The sequence below is a fragment of the Ahaetulla prasina genome, chromosome 5 (assembly GCF_028640845.1).
Source record: "Ahaetulla prasina isolate Xishuangbanna chromosome 5, ASM2864084v1, whole genome shotgun sequence".
Taxonomy (NCBI): Eukaryota; Metazoa; Chordata; class Lepidosauria; order Squamata; family Colubridae; genus Ahaetulla; species Ahaetulla prasina.
In genome coordinates, this window is record NC_080543.1 from 79,473,303 (window position 1) to 79,493,175 (window position 19,873).

General features: G+C 43.6%; 1 protein-coding gene across 4 annotated transcripts in view; it reads right to left on the reverse strand.

Moving 5' to 3' along the window:
- Positions 1-19,873, reverse strand: part of CNKSR2 (connector enhancer of kinase suppressor of Ras 2) — a 574,134-nt gene that overhangs the window by 159,955 nt on the left and 394,306 nt on the right. For 2 of the 4 annotated variants that reach the window (XM_058186956.1, XM_058186954.1), the window contains 2 exons: positions 10,069-10,280; positions 8,030-8,119 (listed from right to left, as the gene is read on the reverse strand). In XM_058186956.1, coding sequence (XP_058042939.1) covers positions 8,030-8,119; positions 10,069-10,280 — 302 coding nt within the window. The remainder of the gene's footprint in view (positions 1-8,029; positions 8,120-10,068; positions 10,281-19,873) is intronic. The other 2 variants (XM_058186957.1, XM_058186955.1) reach the window with 1 other exon arrangement.

The window sequence follows — 19,873 nt, forward strand, 5'->3', positions numbered from 1 at the left end:
CCATTTCCATGACATCAATATCAATCACTTCTTTATCAATGAAAGTTTTAAGGTCATTATTCTTAGTTTTATAACAAAAAGTAAAAAGGAGCAAACATTTCTCTTATTTCAAAAAGTTTCATGCTTATATTTATGTATTCTCACCTCTTGGAAGTTTTAATCTTAAATTATTTCAATTCCATTCTTATTTTCCTTTAAAATTCCATGCTTTCTTAATTTATCCTATTTTTCTATTAATTCTCCTTTTTGCCCCTTCCCCCCTTCTTTATTTCTCTCTATTAACCTCTAAGTAATCCTTTAAGATTTATTTTTTAACATCATAAATTCTTTATTCACTATCAATTCTAAAACAGCTCTTGTTTTTTCTGAATCTTATTTTCCATTCATTCTTGTAATTATTTCTTGTATTCCTTGCTTAAAAATCATTTGTGTGTTTCTCTTGTTTTCAGTTGTTCTCTGCTTTGATCTTTGAAGTTGTAGCTCTTGTTCTTGTGAAGGTCAAACAGCTTGTTGATAGAGACCTTCCTTAGAATTCTCACCAGTCTTATCACGGCGATAGAAGGTTTTCAACAATGACCAAAGTGCTTGTAATTTCTCTTCCGCTTTTAGGTGTCATTTTGCAGTCCACAAATCCAATCCACAATTAACAAAAGTATCCCTTTTGTTTCCTTTACTTAAAACTGCACCTTGTTTTGTTTCAATTTATTTTTACTTTCTGCAATTAGTCCAATTAGTCCCATTTAAAACATACTTTTAATTTTAAAGTTTGCTTAATTCCAATCCATAGAGGAAAAAGGAAGTCAGAGGTATTCCATCAAAGTCAAGTTTTAAATCCTCGGTTTTTTTCCTTTTTTCCCTTTTTATGATCTTTAATCAATTATTAAAAGCTTCCGAATTGTCCAAATTCCAGCTTTAGTTAATGGTTTCATTTTTTCCTTTTTATTTGAGGGATCTTTCAAAAGTCAAATTTTTGTCAGGTCTTTGGGTACTGCTTCCGTTTCTTTTACTCTATTGTGGTAACAGTCCTTGTCAATTTAGCTGCTATTCCAGGGTTTTGAAAATTTGTTGCTCATATCATTTTTAAGGTGCCTCATCGTGAGTTGGTGTTCACTCACCCGGCTTCAATATTTTGTCCAATTCAACTCTCTTCAACCGCTTCAACTCTCCAGCACAATCTTATGCGGCCATCCCGACTTCGGCAGCTTGAAATGGCTGCGGTCCTCATCGCTGGGTCGAAGGCTAAAAGGCCGGTACTGCAGGAATTTGCAACTTCCCTTTTCGCTTCGGCGGTTCCTTCTTTCTTTGCTGTTCCTGCAGGACAGCTATGGTCCATTATGGACCCCCATATCGATTGGGATATCAGCACTCCCCCCAGAGCTCCCGGAGTTTGCAACTGTCTCGTCGCGATGATGTCCACGCCTCCTAAACCCTCTTTTTATTTCAACGGAATTATGTTCATTCACAGCCCGTAATGAGTCTGACAGAAGTCTGCCAGTCTTTCAGGATAAGGCTGATAAGCACCCACCTTTATCTCCCTTGACACGCTGCCAAAGACCTAATTGGCAATTAGCTTTGCAAGGCCACACAGCGCACAGAGTCAAAATGGAGCTTCAGAATTCAAACCGACCACAATGAACGAAGTTGCTTCCTGAAAAGGATCATGTGCCTTTGTTCCTCTATTATGTCTTATGGGAGAGGCCAATCATCTCCAAGCCCTACTCCTGAGTCATCCCTTTTGTCTTAACTGTTCTTGCCTCCTGGCAGCTCTGTGCATATGCACACTGGGAACAGGATCCCCCTGTTCCTCTGCCTCGCTGATGTCTGACTGGAGGTCCGGAGGCACCACATAACTCCTAGATGGCCCTGGCCCCCTCTCTGCCTCCGAACCAGAGCCCTTGTCCGAGCCTTCCCCAGACTCCAGGACTGGCCCATGTTCCTCCCCAACCTCCTCATTGTCCGACTCTGTTGCCAGCTCCATAGGCTGCCAGCAGACCACACTTTAACTCACCGCAGGGCCCTTCCCTCAGGACTGGTGATATAGATGCAGCTGTGATGGGAATTGGTCATGGAGTGCTTTCACCAAAGCAGGTGTATGCACAGAGGTTGCATCCTCCCAGGTGAAATCCTCCAGCCCATATCCCTTCCACTCAATGAGATACTGGAACCATCCTTTCAGCCACCAGGAGTCCCAAATGCTGGTGACCTCATACTCAGGTGATCCATCTCCATCACCTGGTGCTGGCTGGGGATGGTCTGGTTGGCGGAGCAGACAGGCTGGCCATACTGGAACAAGGAGGGATCTATGGAAGACCGGATGGACTCGCATCAAGCGTGGTAATGTCAGATGGTAGGAGACTGGGTTGGTGACTGCTTCCACAGGGAATGGGCCAAGGTAGCAGTGGTCTAACTTCCTGACTAGCCGGTCTGAGGGAAGGTGCCTGGTGGACAACCATACCTGATCCCCCACAGCCAATGGGGGCATCGCCTGCCGAGATCGGTCCGCAACTCTTTTATAGTCCTCCTTGGCTTTCGCCAAATACTGTTGCACCAATTGATGGATGGCCTGCAACTCGAACAGATAATCAGTAGCCACTGGAACTGGTGAGTCAAGTTGCATGAGGGAAAAGAACAGAGGATGATACCCACCATTGGCCAAGAAAGGGATTGTTTGTGTGGAGGTGTGCTGCGCGTTGTTGAACACAAACTCTGCTACTGTCAGATAATCTGACCAATTGTCTTGCTGTTGATTTACAAAGCAGCTCAGGTATTTTTCCAGAATCCCGATGACTTTCTCAGTCCCACTGTTGCTTTCCAGATGATGCGCTGACGACAGGCAGATTTTCACATCTAAGGCCGTCATCAGCCCTTTCCAAAACTGGGCTGTAAATTGAGCCCCTCTCTCCGAAATGACCCTATCAGATAGGCCGTGCAGTTGGAGGATATGTTGGATAAACATACAGGCTGTGGCACGAGCCGTCAGTAACCCACGACATGGAATGAAATGCGCCATCTTCGTCAGCATGCCTACCACCATAAACAGTCATGAATCCAGAAAATGGAGGCAAATCCATCAAGAAATCTGTGGAAATGGCGCCCCAGGGTCTCTCTGATGTCAGCAATGGTTAGAGCAGCTCAGGGGGCAGGGGGGTGTCCCATTGCTGATTTTGCCTGTTGGCATCGAACACAGTACGTGACGTACATCTGGGCATCCTGTTGCAATCAGGGCCACCAGAAGATACAAGAAACTAGGTTCAATGTCTTAAAGAGGCTGAAGTGCCCTGTCACGGGATTATCATGACATCGCGATAGGATAAGTCCCCAAAGTGGCCTCACTGGCATATATAGCCTGTCTCAGTACTGCAAGAGGTCCTTGGTAAACATTAATAGAGAGGTGGGCCCTAACTCTTCCTTCCATTGCTCCATGTAAGCATCGTGCCACTGTGCTTCCTGTATCTGAGCCCATAAATCCACTGGTTCCTGAACCATGGAGAAAGACTCTACAGGCAAAACTGTCCAGAGTAGAAGCAGGTCTTCAATGTGGGAATACTCCGGTTTCCACAAAAACGCTTCCACCCTTTGGTTGCGACCACTGGGGATGTAGATGATGTGGAAATTGAATCTGGCAAAGAAGAGGGACCACCGAATCTGGCATTGGTTCAGTTTCCAGGTGGTCTGCAGTTTCGCATACAAGTGATGCTCCAGAAGCTGTTGCAGAACCAGACAGAGGTGCTGTTGGCGGCTCTCACAGGAGGAAGAGTAGATCAAAATGTTGCCTAAGTAAATCATGACAAACTGGTCCAAGATGTCCCAGAAGATGTCATCATAAAATGTTGGAAGATGGCAGGAGCATTGGTCAACCCAAATGGCACGACTGTATATTTGAAATGTCCATACCTGGTGCTGAACGCCATCTTCCATTCATCCCCAGGCCGATCCGAACAAGATTATAAGTTCTGTGCAGGCAGGTCCAATTTGGTGAACACGGTAGCCTCCCAGAGCCACTCCAACAGTTCAGGAGTAAGGAGCAGAGGATACCAATTGTGCACTGTGATGGTGTTTAATTTATGTTAGTCGGAACAAAGCCTGAAGTCTCTGGTCTTCTTTTTCACGAACAGGACTGGGGCAGACAGTGGCGATGACAAGGGCCAGATAAAACCGCAAGCCAATTTTTGTCCAGAAAGTCCCGCAATGGAGCCAACTCGGGGTCCGATAATGAATACAAATGCCCCACTGTGAGTGGCACATCTGGAATCAAATCAATGGGCAATCATATGGCCGGTGCAGGGGAAATTGGTCCAACTCCTAGTCGCTGAAGACTTCTGCAAAGTCCATTAGGTTGGAAGGCAAGGACACACCAGGTGGACTCAGCAACTGGCCTGCACAGACTTGGCAGGTATGGTCCACGCATTGCAGGCTCAGGAAAGAGATGAAGTTCTAGGACCAGTAGATTTGCGGATTGTGCGTCTGGAGCCAAGCCAAGCCAAGCCAAGCCAAGCCAAGCCAAGCCAAGCCAAGCCAAGCCAAACCCAAGACCATGGGAAAATGCAGGATGGAGGTAATATAGAGCTGGCTAGCCTCCTCACGAGAACCAATGGTCAGGCACAAGGGTTGCGTGGCAGCCTTAATAGGCTCAGACAGAAGCACCCGGCCATCAATGGTCTCCACAAGCATATGAGGATCCACTGGACACTGAAGGACTGCATATCTGGCTGCAAATGCTGCATTCATAAAGTTTGTTGTAGCTCCAGAGTCAACCAAGGTATGAGTGGAATCTCCTGGGAACTACTGGACAGGAATACTTGTGCCACCAGGATCAAGTGCCGGGGGGGGGGTGTCCAAGGTCCAGGTCCATTGTGCGTGACTTGGTGTTGGTGCATGCCTGACTCAGGGTCTCCCCTAAATTGAGCTCAGGGCATTTCCCAACAGGGTTTTCTGTGGCTGTGTGGCAGGCTCAGGAGCCAACTCCCCTCATTGCTTCTTGGGCAAAGAAGCGGCCATGTGCCCAGGTTCCTCACAATACAAATACAACCCCTCCTGAGCACCATCTGTTTTTCTCAGTCAACAACAGGTGGGGTCTGGCTGTGCCTATTTCCATGGGCTCCTCTCATGGAGCCAGGGTCTCACACATGACTGGTGTCACCTGGGTCTCCTGTGAGGCACGGCGAGTGGTCCATCTCTGCAACCGGGCATCGATTCTAAGGCAAAGATGACCAGCACCTTGAGTTTCAATGGAATATCAACCAGACCCAGCTCGTCCTACAACTCCTCTGACAACCCATTCTGGAACACGTCCATGAGGGCAGCGTCATTCAAGGCCGAATCCTGGCTAAGCAGCCAAAACTCGCTGATATATTCCTGCAGCAGTTGCCGGCCCTGCTTCAGGGTCTTCAGACATTGGGTAACAGTCTATGTTTTGATGGGGACCTAATACATAAATCTGAGATGATAGCCTGGACAAGCAGGGGCATGGCCCAGAAAGCTGCAGAGTCACAGAGTAGGCTAATCATAAACCCCACTTTATCCCGGTCAGTGGGGAAGTCGACAGCTCTCAGGATGATAAAAAGCTGGCATTGTCCCAAAAAAAGCAGGAAACATGGCCTGGTTGCCATCAAACTTAACTGGCACAGCTACTGGGCATTTTCTCGGTGGAGGTGGAACAGCATGAGCTTGGAGTTGAGCCACCTGGGCTGCCAGCAAAGCTACTTGCTGATGAAGTTGAGCATTCTTGGCACAAAGCTGCTCCATCTTAATAGAGGTTTGTTTGTAATTAGTGGGCAGGAAGCAAACTGTTCTAACCTAGGCTTCCTGAGATACTAAAAAGCACATGCTTAGTCCCAAAAACCCACTTTTTATTTCAAAGGCTGTGAATTATGTTCATTCACAGCCCATAATGAGTCCAGCAGAAGTCTGCCACAGTCTTTTGGGATAAGGCTGATAAACACCCACCTTTATCTCCCTTGAAATGCTGCCAAAGACCTAATTGGCAATTAGCTTTGCAAGGCCACACAGCGCACAGAGTCAAAATGGAGCTTCAGAATTCAAACCGACCACAATGAATGAAGTTGCTTTCTGCAAAAGATCATGTGCCTTTGCTCCTCCCTTATGTCTTATGGGAGGGGCCAATCATCTCCAAGCCCTATTCCTGAGTCATCCCTTTTGTCTTAACTGTTCTTGCCTCCTGGCTACTTTGCGCATGCGCCCACTGGGAACAGGCTCCCCCATTCCTCTATCTTGCTGATGTCCGATTTTGGAGGCTCTGAAGGCAGTACATAGCTCCCAGATGGCCCTGGCCCTCTCTCTGCCTCTGATGCAGAGCTCTCATCCGAGCCTTCCCCAGACTCCAGGACTGGCCCATGTTCCTCCCCAACTTTCTCACTGTCCGACTCTGCTGCCAGCTCCGCAGGCTGCCAGTGGACCACAACAAAACCGCTCCAAACTTGATTGCAGAAAATATGACTTCAGCAACAGAGTGGTCAATGCCTGGAATACACTATCTAACTCTGTGGTTACTTCCCCAAACCCCCATAACTTTAACCTTAGATTGTCTACTATTGATCTCACCCCATTCCTAAGAAGTCTGTAAGGGGTGTGCATAAGCGTACAAACATACCTACTGTCCCTGTCCTACTGTCCCCATTTATTTGTATGCTTATCCTGCATTCATAATCATGTTTATACTTATATTTGTTATCTTTATTTATTTGAAAAATAAATAAACTTTGGAACTTGTGGGAAAAAACATAATTTTTTATAAAGTGCTTTGGGTCTTGCATTAAAATAACACCAATTTCATGACCTCTTCATTTATTTGGTTGGTTGGTTTTTATTAGATATATATCCTGCCTTTCTTTCAGAAGCAACACAGCAACCTTTTTTTTTCCAGATCTACATTGATACATGAAAGCAGTTGGACTTGTTTAATTAATAACACAGAGATACTGCACTTCCATGTGTTCCAAAGCACCATGTGTTGTCAAAGCATATACAATACTAACATAGAAAAAGAGGAAGATATATCCTTCTGAGGATAAAATGAGATTGTTGGGGGCAATATGCTGATTCTAAACTGCTTAGAAAGGGCTGTAAAGCACTGTGAAGTGATATATAAGTCTAAATGCTATTGGTATTGCTACAGAGTATTTTTTTAACAAGGCCCCACTAATTTTATCTTGCATTTTTGTTTTAATATAAATAAAAGTTACTGATATTTTTCTACCGAGGTAAATAGAACAGACAGGCAACAGTAACCATCAGTTTTTCTCCTGCAGATATCTGTACATTACTGCATTTATTTAGCTCTTCCAGAGTATTAAAGTTTTCAGAGAAAATATGATTATAACTTGCCACAGTTTATATCCCCAAGTACTAATTTACACCACAGTGCCCTGATCTGAAGGCCCACATGCAATGTGATGTACTCTATAGATAAAGTGTTTTGATGTGCAGTATATTCTAATCATTTAAATTGGGGGGGGGAGGATAATCAAAGAGGAACATTTTAAGTGCATGGTGAGAGAGAACATCAATGGAAAGTTTCAGTTATGTTCTTCTTGATTCAATATGACACACATTCTTATAAAATTGATAAGTTAGGAAACAGCAATTTGTAATTTAGGACATTAATTAAATATAAACAACATATATGCTTAAATGTCAACCAAATCAAGTGTGATCCCATTTAATAAAAAGCATCCATGAAAGAGAGCTAAAACAAGATGGATTGATGACATCAGCTAGTATTATGGGCCAAACTGACAAAAGAAAGCTCAGGATTAAATTGGCTGGAAACATGCAGAAGAGGCCTTCATCCTGCAGTGGATAGACAATGGCTAAAATGATGATGATGGTGATAATGATGATGATCAACCAAATATATTAACAAGGCATTTTTTTCAAATCTATGTGTATCATAATAATTGTTGAATAGTTAATGAAAATATATAGTTAAAGATTATCTACTTTGAAATGAAATTATTTCTAATAAATAATCAAATAATGCTACGCATAATTTGTAATCGGAATTACTTACCTCTCCTACTATCTCTTTTTGTTTTGCTAGGTTCTTCATAATCCCCTACCCAGTTATATTCTACTGGCATAGATATAGGCCTTAATTTCCCTGCAACAAAATAAATCAGATTGCTTGGACTTGAGCATACTTGGGGCAAACTTGCAAAGTTAAGATGTAACTGAATTTTATTCAGGCACATGCATAAAATTTGATGTGATTGAATGTCATCAAGTGTATATTTTTACAAATCTTTTACTGAACCTATAAGGACAAAAAAAACCTCAATTTAATATACATATCAATTATTCAAAATCACCTATGATACCTTTCATAACTTTCGTATGTAATACATTTGCATGGAACATAGTCATACATACGTCAGCATTACTGCTGTTTTTAAAATAAAACTGAAAATCATATAATACAGTCAACAATTATATGACTTCTTTGCAAAAAACGTAAATAAAAACCACCACAATTATTTATTTTTCAGTGTTAAAACAGACACAGTCAGATAATCCAACAGTTCTGAGTTCTGTTCCTAGACACATATTTATATATTTAAAAATAAAGATAAGATTAATAAGTGTAAATTTTTACAGAAATAATATAAATAACTTATTATCAAAAACAAATGGAGATTTGAAAAGTTAACTGTAGTAGTCAAACATTTTGTAAGCAAATTCAAGAGGATTTATGTTATATGACAGTTGGAAAAATTATCTATAACATTATAGTTTGGTATGACACGGCAAAACTGATATCATTATTACAAATCTTGGCATATTATAAATATCAAATCAAAATCTGAATATTCTGAAATGAAATTACCAAGTAATCAGTATAGAGTTTGAGAGAGCCAGCTTGGTGTGGTGATTAAGACACCAGCTTCAAAATTAAGTTCTAGTCATATTTTTGGCATGAGTCCAGTTAGAGGACTTAAGGCCAATCCCTCTTAGCTCTAGGAAGGAGGCAAGCCACTTTCAAAAATCTTGCCAAAAAAACGGGAGAAACTAGCTCACACAGTTGTCTATCCAGGATGTTCCCAACCTAAGGGAATTATTATTATACATCGTACAGACAGACAGATGATTAGACTGGATTTGTCATTTTTATCCACCTATCAAGACCTTCCCAAGGATCTGGGATTATTGCATTTATTGTGCTTCCTTACTATGTTGTATTTTTGTGTGCCACATGGATTTCTAAAATAATTAAAATAACTGCAAAAAATAGAAATTCATTTATAGAAGCAAAATATTTCCTTCTGGTAACAATATTAAGAGGAGACTGTTGATCCACATATACCAAAATAACGCACCCACATATAAGCATGAGGTCTTTGCATGCTTAAGGATTTAACAGATTATCCTCTTGCACAAAATCTCTCCCTTTTTTAGACTGAAATAACCAGCTTTTACATCTGCTGTGAGAATAGAAACTGTCTTAATGACCCCATCTGATATTAATCTGGAGAGGGATAGTGGCAATGGTATTGGAATTGTTTTCCTGGATTTTTTTATTACATCAATTATGAATATTTATGTCCATAATAGGACTGAGTGGAAGCAAAAGCAGTCTGTTAGAATCATTCAATAGGCTTTTATATTTGTTTCTCTATTTATCTACTTGTTCTATCTGTGCAATGCTTGCAAATTAAGTCAAAACTTTAAATGTCCAGATATAGTCTGAAGTTGAAATCACAGCATACAATTATAATTTTCCAGTTTTAGTTTATCTAATTAAATAAATGAATGCAACTTTGTCCAAATGAAAATGGAACTTATGCAAATTAGTAGTGCTCAAATATCCACCAACTTTCATTCACTTTCCTCCTTATCTTTGAACCAACCTAAAACTGTCAAGAATTGTATTTCAATGAACAATCCTAGGTCAATTCAGGTTTCAAAAACTGACTTCTGCAGCTGGGTTAAATTTAGTGAAACACAAAAGAGGATAACATAGCTTTTTTAGGCATAAACAATGTTTACACCTTTGGGATTGGAAATATATAAATAGAAACAAATCTAAAAAAATAGCTTTTAAATAATACATACCATATGTTGGTGTGCTTTCTCTTCTTCCAGAACTACTTGTTCTTCCTTTTTCATATTCATAACAATACAAAACGGCATCTTCTTCAACAACATTAAAACGCTTTCGATACTCTTGGTCGAGAAATGAATTTGGAGATTCAGATCCTTTATGTACTGGCTTTCCCACTAAGTGTCTTCCAGTATCATCACATGGAAGGTTCCCCTTCTCATCTCTGTAAGAAATTATATTTTTAGATGATTAAAAATTGAAAATGATCATTAGAAAAGTATTGGATTGGAGATGGACAAAATGAACTTGAATTGAAAAGATTGATGGATTCAGATTTTTATGTAATATGGGAGAAATGGTACAATTGGATCGAAAATAGAAAAAAGGGGAAATAGTAGATTTTGTAAAATTGTTTAGAGTATAGGAGAGCACTAGTGTGATGATAAGTAAATGGTCATAGCCATGCACAAGAGCTGAATAAGAATTGTTTAATTGTTAAAACTTAATAAAAATAAATAAATAAATAAATTGAAAATGATTGTTATTGCTTATGCTGTGCTATATTATTATTATTGTATAAATATTGCACAAATTTTCATTAACTAACATTAAATTTCAGTAACTCGTATTTAACCTATACTGAAGTTGTTTATTACAAGCAGTTTTAAGATTCCTGAAAAGCAAATAATTCTGCTTAGACTTGTTCTGTACCTAGGGATTTTTCAATGGCAAGTATTTGGAAGGACTGTACAATTTATGTTGCAGTATGAATCCAATAGGACCTTTTGATTTGTTTAACAAGGTATATCTAGAAATGGTTGCTGCAATCAATCACATTATACAGTGAGGAACTTATTTGCCCTTTGGAACTTGAATATGCAGCACACTATAGTAAAATCAGTAATTACAGACACACGGACAGGTTTTTCCCCCAGGCCATCACTTTGCTAAACAACTAATTCCCACAACACTGTCAAACTACGTAGTAGGGCTGTATTACTATTATCCTTTTCATGTTTTCTATTACTTATTCCTTATTTATCTTCTTATCATTATAACTTTGTTGCTTGTATCTTACAACCTGGTGAGACAACCCAGGAGCAAAATACAGGACACAGGTTTGTCTTACAAACAGTGGTTTATATATAAGACTTCTATATACATGCATACACGTGGTAGGCACATACCAGGCAATCAATCAATCTTCAACTCTACATGGAGAACTATAATGCAAATAGAATACCACGAGGAGAGAGATGTATGATATCTCGTGGCCTTCTTTATATAGACCACTTCTTAAAGCAGCCATAACCCTGCTGGCTCATCCTGGTCCACAGCCTTACAGCAGCTAGTCAGCTTTAAATCTTCATTACCCTGACACTTCTCCCATTTGAAGCTGAACAGCTGATAATTCAAATGCTTTAACATATTCCTGATGTTTGTCCACAGATACAGGCTTTGTTAATATATCAGCTATATTATGGTCAATAGAACATTGCTGTAATCTTATTAGTTTCTCCTTTACAGCCTCCCTAACATTACAATATTTGATGTCTACATGTTTACTCTTACTTCCAATGTGATCTCCTGTTCTCATTTTTATACATGCAACATTGTCTTCAAACACTGGTACGGCTTCTTTTACATTCACATTTACATCCTTTAGTAATTGTACATATTATACAATTGTTCAGGTTATTTCTGAACAAGCTTCAGACAATGCTATGAATTCTGCTTCAGCAGTAGAGAGTGGTACTGAAGGTTGTTTAGTGGATCTCCATCCAATTACAGTGTCAACAAATAATACGACAAATACTGTGTTTGATTTTCTATCCTGTAGAATCATTTGCCCAGTCACTATCTACATAGCATTTTAATATTCTTTTTACTCCTAACCAGTGGTGCTGTTTTGGTGCCGTAGTGTGCTGACTTAATATACTAACAGCACTGGTTATATCAGGCCTTGACCACTGGGATAGATATAATCAGTGGTGGGATTCAGCGGTTCAGGATGGGTTGGGTGAACCATTTGTAAAAATTATGGCTGGCCCTGCCCACCTCACCCTGCCCGCCCACTCACCCTACCCTGCCTGGTCACTCCTCATCTCGCCCGCTCACCCGCCATTGCTGCCTGCCTTCCACCGTGGCTCTGATCTCCCTGGGTGAGGGAGCCTGCAAGCAAGCCCCGATCAAGTTGACTCCTGGCCTGGCCTAGGCTGCCACCGCCAGCCCAGATTGAGTTAACTCCCAGCCCAGCCTACCTCCTCTGCCTCCACCAGCCCTGGTCTAGTGTCGACTCCTGGGCCGGCCTAGGCTGCTGCCTCAGGGTGGACACTGTGAGACTTCGCCGCCTTTCGGACCTGGCTCTTGCCGTCCTTCCTCCTGCATGCTGCCTGCTCACTAGCCCTACACCTCTGGTCAGGGGACACACCAGTCCCTGGCTCAGGCCTTCGCCCTCATGCCACATGCTCACACTCTGTCTCGCTCACCTTCCAAAGGACCACCTTGGTGAGGGGGACATGGTGAGGCTCGGCTGCCTTTTGTGAGAAGCCTCCAGCCACCGGTAGTTTTCGGCATAAGAAGAAGCCTCCAGCCATGCTTTCCTCTAAGTCTCATCTGGAAAGCTCTGTGCAGAGAGAAGCACCTGTTTCACTCTGCCGCCTGCAGTGCTTTCCAGATGAGACTTAGAGGGAAGTGCAGCTCATGGCTGCTAAATTTCCCCTGCTGCATCAAACGCTTTCCCATAAAGAGCAATAAAGTAGAGAAACAGCCGTTGACCTGGAGAACATGTGGAGCTGCTCCATGTGCTCTCTGCTGGCTGTTTCTCCCCTTCACTGTTTTTGGTGGGAAAGCGCTTTGTTCAGCACAGTGAAATTAAGCAGCCATGAGTTGTGCTTTCTTCTAAGTCTCATCTGGAAAGTTCTGTGCAGAGAGAAGCACCTGTTTCTCTCTGCTGCCTGCAGCGCTTTCTGGTTGAGACTTAGAGGAAAGTATGGCTCATGGCTGCTAAATTTTGCTGTGCTGCACAAGACACTTTCCCATGGCCCCGAGGGCCGCCCACCCAGAGTGCCTCTGTCACCACTTGGAGTTTTCCTGCCACCACCACTGCCACTCTGGAACTCAACATCAGTAAGTTCTTGCTTTGCTCCCTGATAAGGGGCCCATCGTGGAGGACTGTCTGGGGCACTTTCTCTTAGGCTTCCTGCCTCACATGGGGCAGTAGGAGGAGGAAGTGTGTGGTGGGGAAGGCTGCAGTTCTTGCAGCCAAAGCCAGGATGTTTGTGAACCTGTGTATGTATGAGGTCTTCTGCCTTGAACAGAAGGTTGAACTTTAAGACCTCCAAGGTACCTTCTGATTCTAAAGTCTCAAAAACAAGGGAATTTGCTTAAAGTGTGTGTGAGAGAGGGGGGGGAAGGAGGGAGAGAGAGAAACTGAAGTCATGGAATTGTATTGGAAAGCTTTTTAGCAAGGTCTGTCCATAAATGAGATTATTCCATTCTGTTTCCATTGCAGTGATACCGGATCTATTTCACAAGATTCAAAGCTGTGAATATAAATCCTTACACACCCAGTAAGATTCTCGATCCTAGAAATGGTAGCAGTAAAATTTTGTGGGTTCCTCTATCTTGCTACAACAATATCTGTGTCAGCCTCCACTCCAACCTACTGTCGTGTCCCACTCCTCGACTGACAGCCGGGTCAGGGAAATCCGAATCAGGCTTGCCTTTGCAGCTCTGCCCAAAGTCCTAGCAAAGTCCTCAGAGCAGCCAGGAGACCAGAAAGTGACTTCAGCAAGATAAGTTCGACTTTGCCTGACTCAGAGACTGCCAGAAAGCAGATCCTTTATATAGGCCATGGGGTGTGGCTCCATGACTCAGCACTCATTAAGGCCTGCCCCTCCCTTCTTTCTGTTGCCTCCGCCTATCCAGTCTTCTGATGCGAGGGTCACTCCAATCAGCAGTTGGTGGAAATAAACTTTCCTCAGGCTCACATGCTGTGGAGGAGGGGGAGGGGTCTAGCTGCTCCGTTTGCCTGGGCATGGAGCCAGGGCTGGGGCCGGGGGGTGCTCCCTCCTCTGCAGCCTGCTTGGGCATGGAGCCAGGGCTGGGACCGGGAGGTGCCCCCTCCTCTTCAGCTTGTCTGGGCATGGAGCCAGGACTGGGGCCTGGAGGCATACATTCCTCCGTGTTCGGGAGCAGATAAGAAGGCCCCGGCTGCTGTGAGAGCGGGCAAGACACAACACCTACGTATCTCTTTGTACTCCTGATATCTAGTGGTAGATAGTATGGGATTGTATTTCTAATGTACATAGCTATTGGATTCAAGTTAAGTAGAGAGAGCCCTTTAAGAGTGTCAGTCTGACATAATTAAAGGTGGGAGGGGAGATTGCTATTTTGAATTCAACAGGAATGTTTGGCGCAAACTGTAACGGACATTGCATTCCTGATATGATTGACAACCAGAGGCCTGCGGAAGAAGATTACCACGGGACCCCGGGAAGGAGCTGGCATTGGACCAGACCTGATGACCTTTTGGGAAAGGGGAGGGAGGAATAGGGTGATGCAGATTGTTAGCCATATTTTGTCTCAGATTCAACTTTCCACCGCTAAACGCAGCTGCTATCCTGTATCTAGTAAAAGTACTTTTCTTTATTTGCAAATGAAGTCAAGGTGTATTTCTTTCCTAGATATAATCATAGGCAGCCTGACATTAAGTTGAATCTCACAGCATGTCGACCATCCAGGATTCTAACCAGAATACCGAGGGGGCCGACAGGAAAAATTTGATGGAAAGCCAGACGCTTGCTGAGCCAAGGGAGGCGTCTGGAGGAATTTCTGCTGACACTTTTAACCCTGAGCTGGAAGATTGCAGAGCTCGGTGGATAGAGCAATTACAGCTGGAAAAGAAAGGGTTGAAACCAAATCCCGAAGAGCTTCCGTCTGGAGTAACTAAAAGAAGAAGAAAAAAGAAAAAGAAAGACTTTCGGAAGCAGAACAAGAGATAAGGGACAAGCTCCAGTTGGAGGAGGCCTTGCGTCTTTTCCGTGAAGTGAAAGTAAGGCAAGCAGCTCACCAAAGGTATGAATCCCCTATTTGGTCCTCCAGGTGGGAGGGAGAAGAGGAGGAAGATAATACAAAGGGGCCAGCTGGAGGTGATTCCCAGGGCGGAGAGATTTCTGAAGGGCCAGAGCCGGGAACCCTCTTCCCAGAGGAAGCTGAATTGGATGGGGGTCGCACGCCACCTGCTGATCAAGCAAGGCTGCGCAGGGGAAGGAAAAAGCCAAAAATTCCCCCCATATCAGAGAAATTTGATGGAAATGCTAAGGAGCTGGAACTGTTCCTGGCGATAGTGAATGACCACATGATAGACTGGGGGGAAGATTATTGGTCACAGGCGGCACAAGTTAGAGCTGTGACCCACAACTTGACCGGAAGAGCAGCTGCATGGTTTGTGTCACTATATATCAACCACTCCCCCTTACTGCAAAACTACGAACATTTCATTACTGCACTGAGGAGAAGGTTCGAGGACCCCCTAGCAGAGCAGAAGGCCAAAGGCCGGATGAAAACCATCAGGCAAGGGAGAAGGCCGGTGGCGGATTACAACCAGGAGTTCAGTGATCTAGTTCCCTTGATGAGAGGATGGTCAGAGGTGACCCTGGTCGACATTTACAAATATGGTCTGAATGGAGATCTCTATGAACTGTGCCGGGCACGAGCCTCTCCAACCACGTTGTACGGCTGGTACACCCTGGCAGCGGAGATGGAAATCGAACTGGTGAAAGACCGTGGCAGAAGACAGCGCACGGGGAGACCGTACCCTGCCCATTCTCCTGGAGGCCCTTCTAGGGACGCTCCTAGATCGGAGGGAGGGAGACAACGTTCGACTGCGTGCTACAGATGTGGGAAAGAAGGCCACCGAGCAGCCGACTGTCAGGTGAAGCTGGTGCCAAGGACGACCTCTGGTGGTGAAAAGGAACCAGTGAAACCAACGGCTAAGGCGCAAAAGCCGGCAAAAGTGGGAGAGGGCGTCGCCAAGAAGGGCATGCCCATTAGGGAGGATTGCGAAGCATCGACCGAAACTGATGACAGCAAAACCACGTCAGAGTCCGATGAAGACCTTCTGGTGAGTTGGACACGGGGTCCCTTGGACATTCCAGTCAACCTGCATGTACCCTCTTCGGGTAATAAGGGGGAAATGTTAGCACTACTAGATTCTGGATGTACTAGATGCATGATCAGTCCCGAACTAGTAGAGAAAATGGAACTAAAACTGAGAACCCTAAGTAGGCCCATAGCATTTGCCCAGTTGGATGGCTCTGTGGCAGGGGGAGGACCCGCCCATTTCGTAACAGAACCCATAGAAATGATAATAGGAGACCATCGCAAGATCCTAAACTTCATAGTAGCCCCAGGGATGGACCAACCCCTGTTGCTAGGGTTGTCATGGCTGCGGAAGTGGAACCCCCATATTAACTGGAGGACGGGAGTCTTACGTTTCCGCTCTAGAACATTAAAAGGAAAAAAAAGAGAAACCAAGGAGGGATCTACCGTGGCCCTGTTCCAAGATACGATGGGGGCAATGATTGAACAGATAGACGGGGAGGAGAGGATACCTAAGGAATACTGGGACTTGCGAGAAGTCTTTAGTGAGAAAGCATCAGACGTTCTACCTCCCCATAGGCCTATTGACTGTGCCATAGACATCCTTCCGGGGGTAAAGCTTCCAAAACCAAAAGCTTACCCCATGACCCAAAAGGAATTGGGGGAGCTACGTAAATTCATAGACAAAACTTAGAGCGGGGGTTTATCCAACCGGCTAGGCCTTGTGTGGCTGCACCAGTGATGTTCCGAGAAAAGAAAGATGGCTCTTTTTGTCTTATAGTTGACTATAGAAACCTAAACGCCGTGTGCGCCGAAAACGTATACCCCATGCCGCTCATGAAAGATATGTTGACACATTTAGCAAAAGGGAAATTTTTCACCAAATTGGACCTACGAGAGGCTTACTACAGAGTTCGTATAAAGGAAGGGGATGAATGGAAAACCGCTTTCAACTGCCCCCTAGGGTGTTTCCAGTTTCGAGTTTTACCATGTGGACTGCAGGGAGCGCCCGCAGTTTTCATGCAACTGATAAATGAAATACTCCATCAACATTTGTTTAAAGGAATTCTAGTCTACCTTGACGATATACTTATCTATACAGAAACAATGGAAGAACATATTAAACTAGTAAGAGCAGTTCTTAAAAAGTTACTATCTGCAGAACTTTATTGCAAACTCTCCAAATGTGATTTCCATCAAACCAAAATAGACTACTTAGGGTATCGCATATCGGCGGATGGACTAGAAATGGACCCAGAGAAAGTAAAAGCTGTCTTAGAATGGGCCCCCCCATGCACACGCAAACAGTTGCAAAGTTTCCTGGGATTTGCAAACTTTTATCGTCAATTCATCCCTTCCTTCGCTCAAATTGCTTTACCTATCACCAACCTCTTAAAAACTGAAGGAGATACAAAACCCAAACCATCATTACCTCTTGAATGGACAATGGAATGTCAAGCGGCGTTTGAGAAGTTAAAAAGATTATTTGCCGCTGAACCTATCTTAAAACACCCAGACATGGATGTTCCTTTTGTGATACAAGCTGATGTAAGTGATGTAGCAGTCGGCGCCGTTTTACTTCAAAACAATTCCGATGGTAAACTACAACCTTGTGCTTTCACTTCTCGAAAATTAATTGAAACGGAAAGACGATGGGCTATTTGGGAAAAGGAAGCATTGGCTGTCCACTGGGCTCTTCGCACATGGAGACAATTCCTAGAGGGTTCTAATCATCCTTTTGAAGTTTGGACAGATCACAAAAATTTAGAAGCGCTAAAAACTCCTAAAAGACTTTCTCCCAAACAAGCCCGGTGGGCGCAATATTTTAATTGTTTTAATTTCTCCTTACATTACATTCCGGGAGGGAAAAATTTTTTGGCAGATGCTCTTTCACGTTTGCCCCAATACAATGGTACTCGCTCCGAAGTGGTTCAGCCAATACTTCCCATTCAACAATTAGCAGCTCCAGCTATAACCCGAAGACATACCAAGACCGAGTCATCCCTACCAGATGAACTAGCTAACTTGTTTAAGAAAGCTTTGAAAACTGATGACTGGTTCTTGACGCATTCTCATGAATGCACACTCCGTGATGGACTAGCTTGGATAGGGCCAAAGCTGTATGTTCCTTTGTCACTTAGAGAAACCATCCTATAACGGTGCCATGATGCCAAAATGGCAGGACATTTTGGATTTGTAAAAACCCTACATTTTCTTAAAAGACAATTTTGGTGGCCAAGTCTGAAAAAAGATTTTCAATCATATATCTCAAGTTGCCCTACTTGCGCATCATCTAAAAGGCCTCCAGGAAAACCTCCTGGACTACTTCAAACAGTAGCCCGACCAGGAGCTCCATGGAAAGAAATATCCATGGATTTCATAGTGGAGCTACCCGAAAGTGCTGGCAATACTGTGATTTGGGTAGTGACAGACCTTTTCTCCAAACAAGTTCATTTTATTCCATGTTCAAAGATACCCTCCTCAAAGACTCTAGCGAAGTTGTTTGTGCAACACATTTGTAGACTACACGGCGTGCCTGACCGCATCATCTCAGATCGCGGAGTTGTTGTTGTTGTTGTTGTTGTTGTTGTTGTTATTATTATTATTATTATTATTATTATTTATTTGATTTTTATACCGCCCTTCTCCCGAAGGACTCAGGGCGGTGTACAGGCAAAAGTAAAAAACAAGCAATACAATATACAATTTAAAATGCAAATTAAAAAACTTATTTTATAATTGGCCTAAAAAGTTTAAAATATATAATAAACTAAAACCTCGTTTATAATTATTAATAGAAAATTTAAAATCGATAAAATTTAAGCCAGCCCCGCGCGAGTGAAAAGATGTGTCTTCAGTTCGCGACGGAAGGTCCGAAGGTCAGGTATTTGGCGTAAACCCGGGGGAAGCTCGTTCCAGAGTGTGGGAGCCCACACAGAGAAGGACCTTCCCCTGGGGGCTGCCAGCCGACATTGCTTGGCGGACGGCACCCTGAGAAGTCCCTCTCTGTGAGAGCGTACGGGTCGGTGGGAGGCATGCGGTAACAGCAGGCGGTCCCGTAAGTACCCAGGCCCAAAGCCATGGAGCGCTTTAAAGGTCGTAACCAAAACCTTATAGTGCACTCGAAAGGGCACAGGTAGCCAGTACAGTCTGCGCAGGAGCGGTGTTACGTGGGAGCTATGCGTAGCTCCCTCTATCTCCCGCGCAGCTGCATTCTGGACTAACTGAAGCCTCCGAGTGCACCTCAAGGGGAGCCCCATGTAGAGAGCATTACAATAATCCAAGCGAGAGGTAACGAGCACATGGGTCAGCCTGCCCCAGATCAGTGTTTGAGAAAATAAAAACCCAACTTCAGCATGTTGAAGAATTTGGTAATCTTTATCATACAAGTCTGGATGCGGTGAAAGCAAAGCTGGAACTGGAAGTAAATCAAATCCCCAGAGTCATATTCTCTCCTGAACCCTCCCCCTACTAGAGGTCATACAATAATAGTCCAATGTCTTCTTTCTCCTCAGCCACATGTAGTTTCACTTCCGATATTCTCCCTCTGTCAATCTTCCGAATGGAATGTGGAATCAGCAGCTGCCGTTACATTCACGCGCCAACACAATTCAAACCTCTGGTTTTGAAAATGGCATTTCCCCTCTCCCCCACATACAATGTCAGCCGACGCTGGGAACAGTGAAAACCTCCCCCCCCTTCTCCATAAAG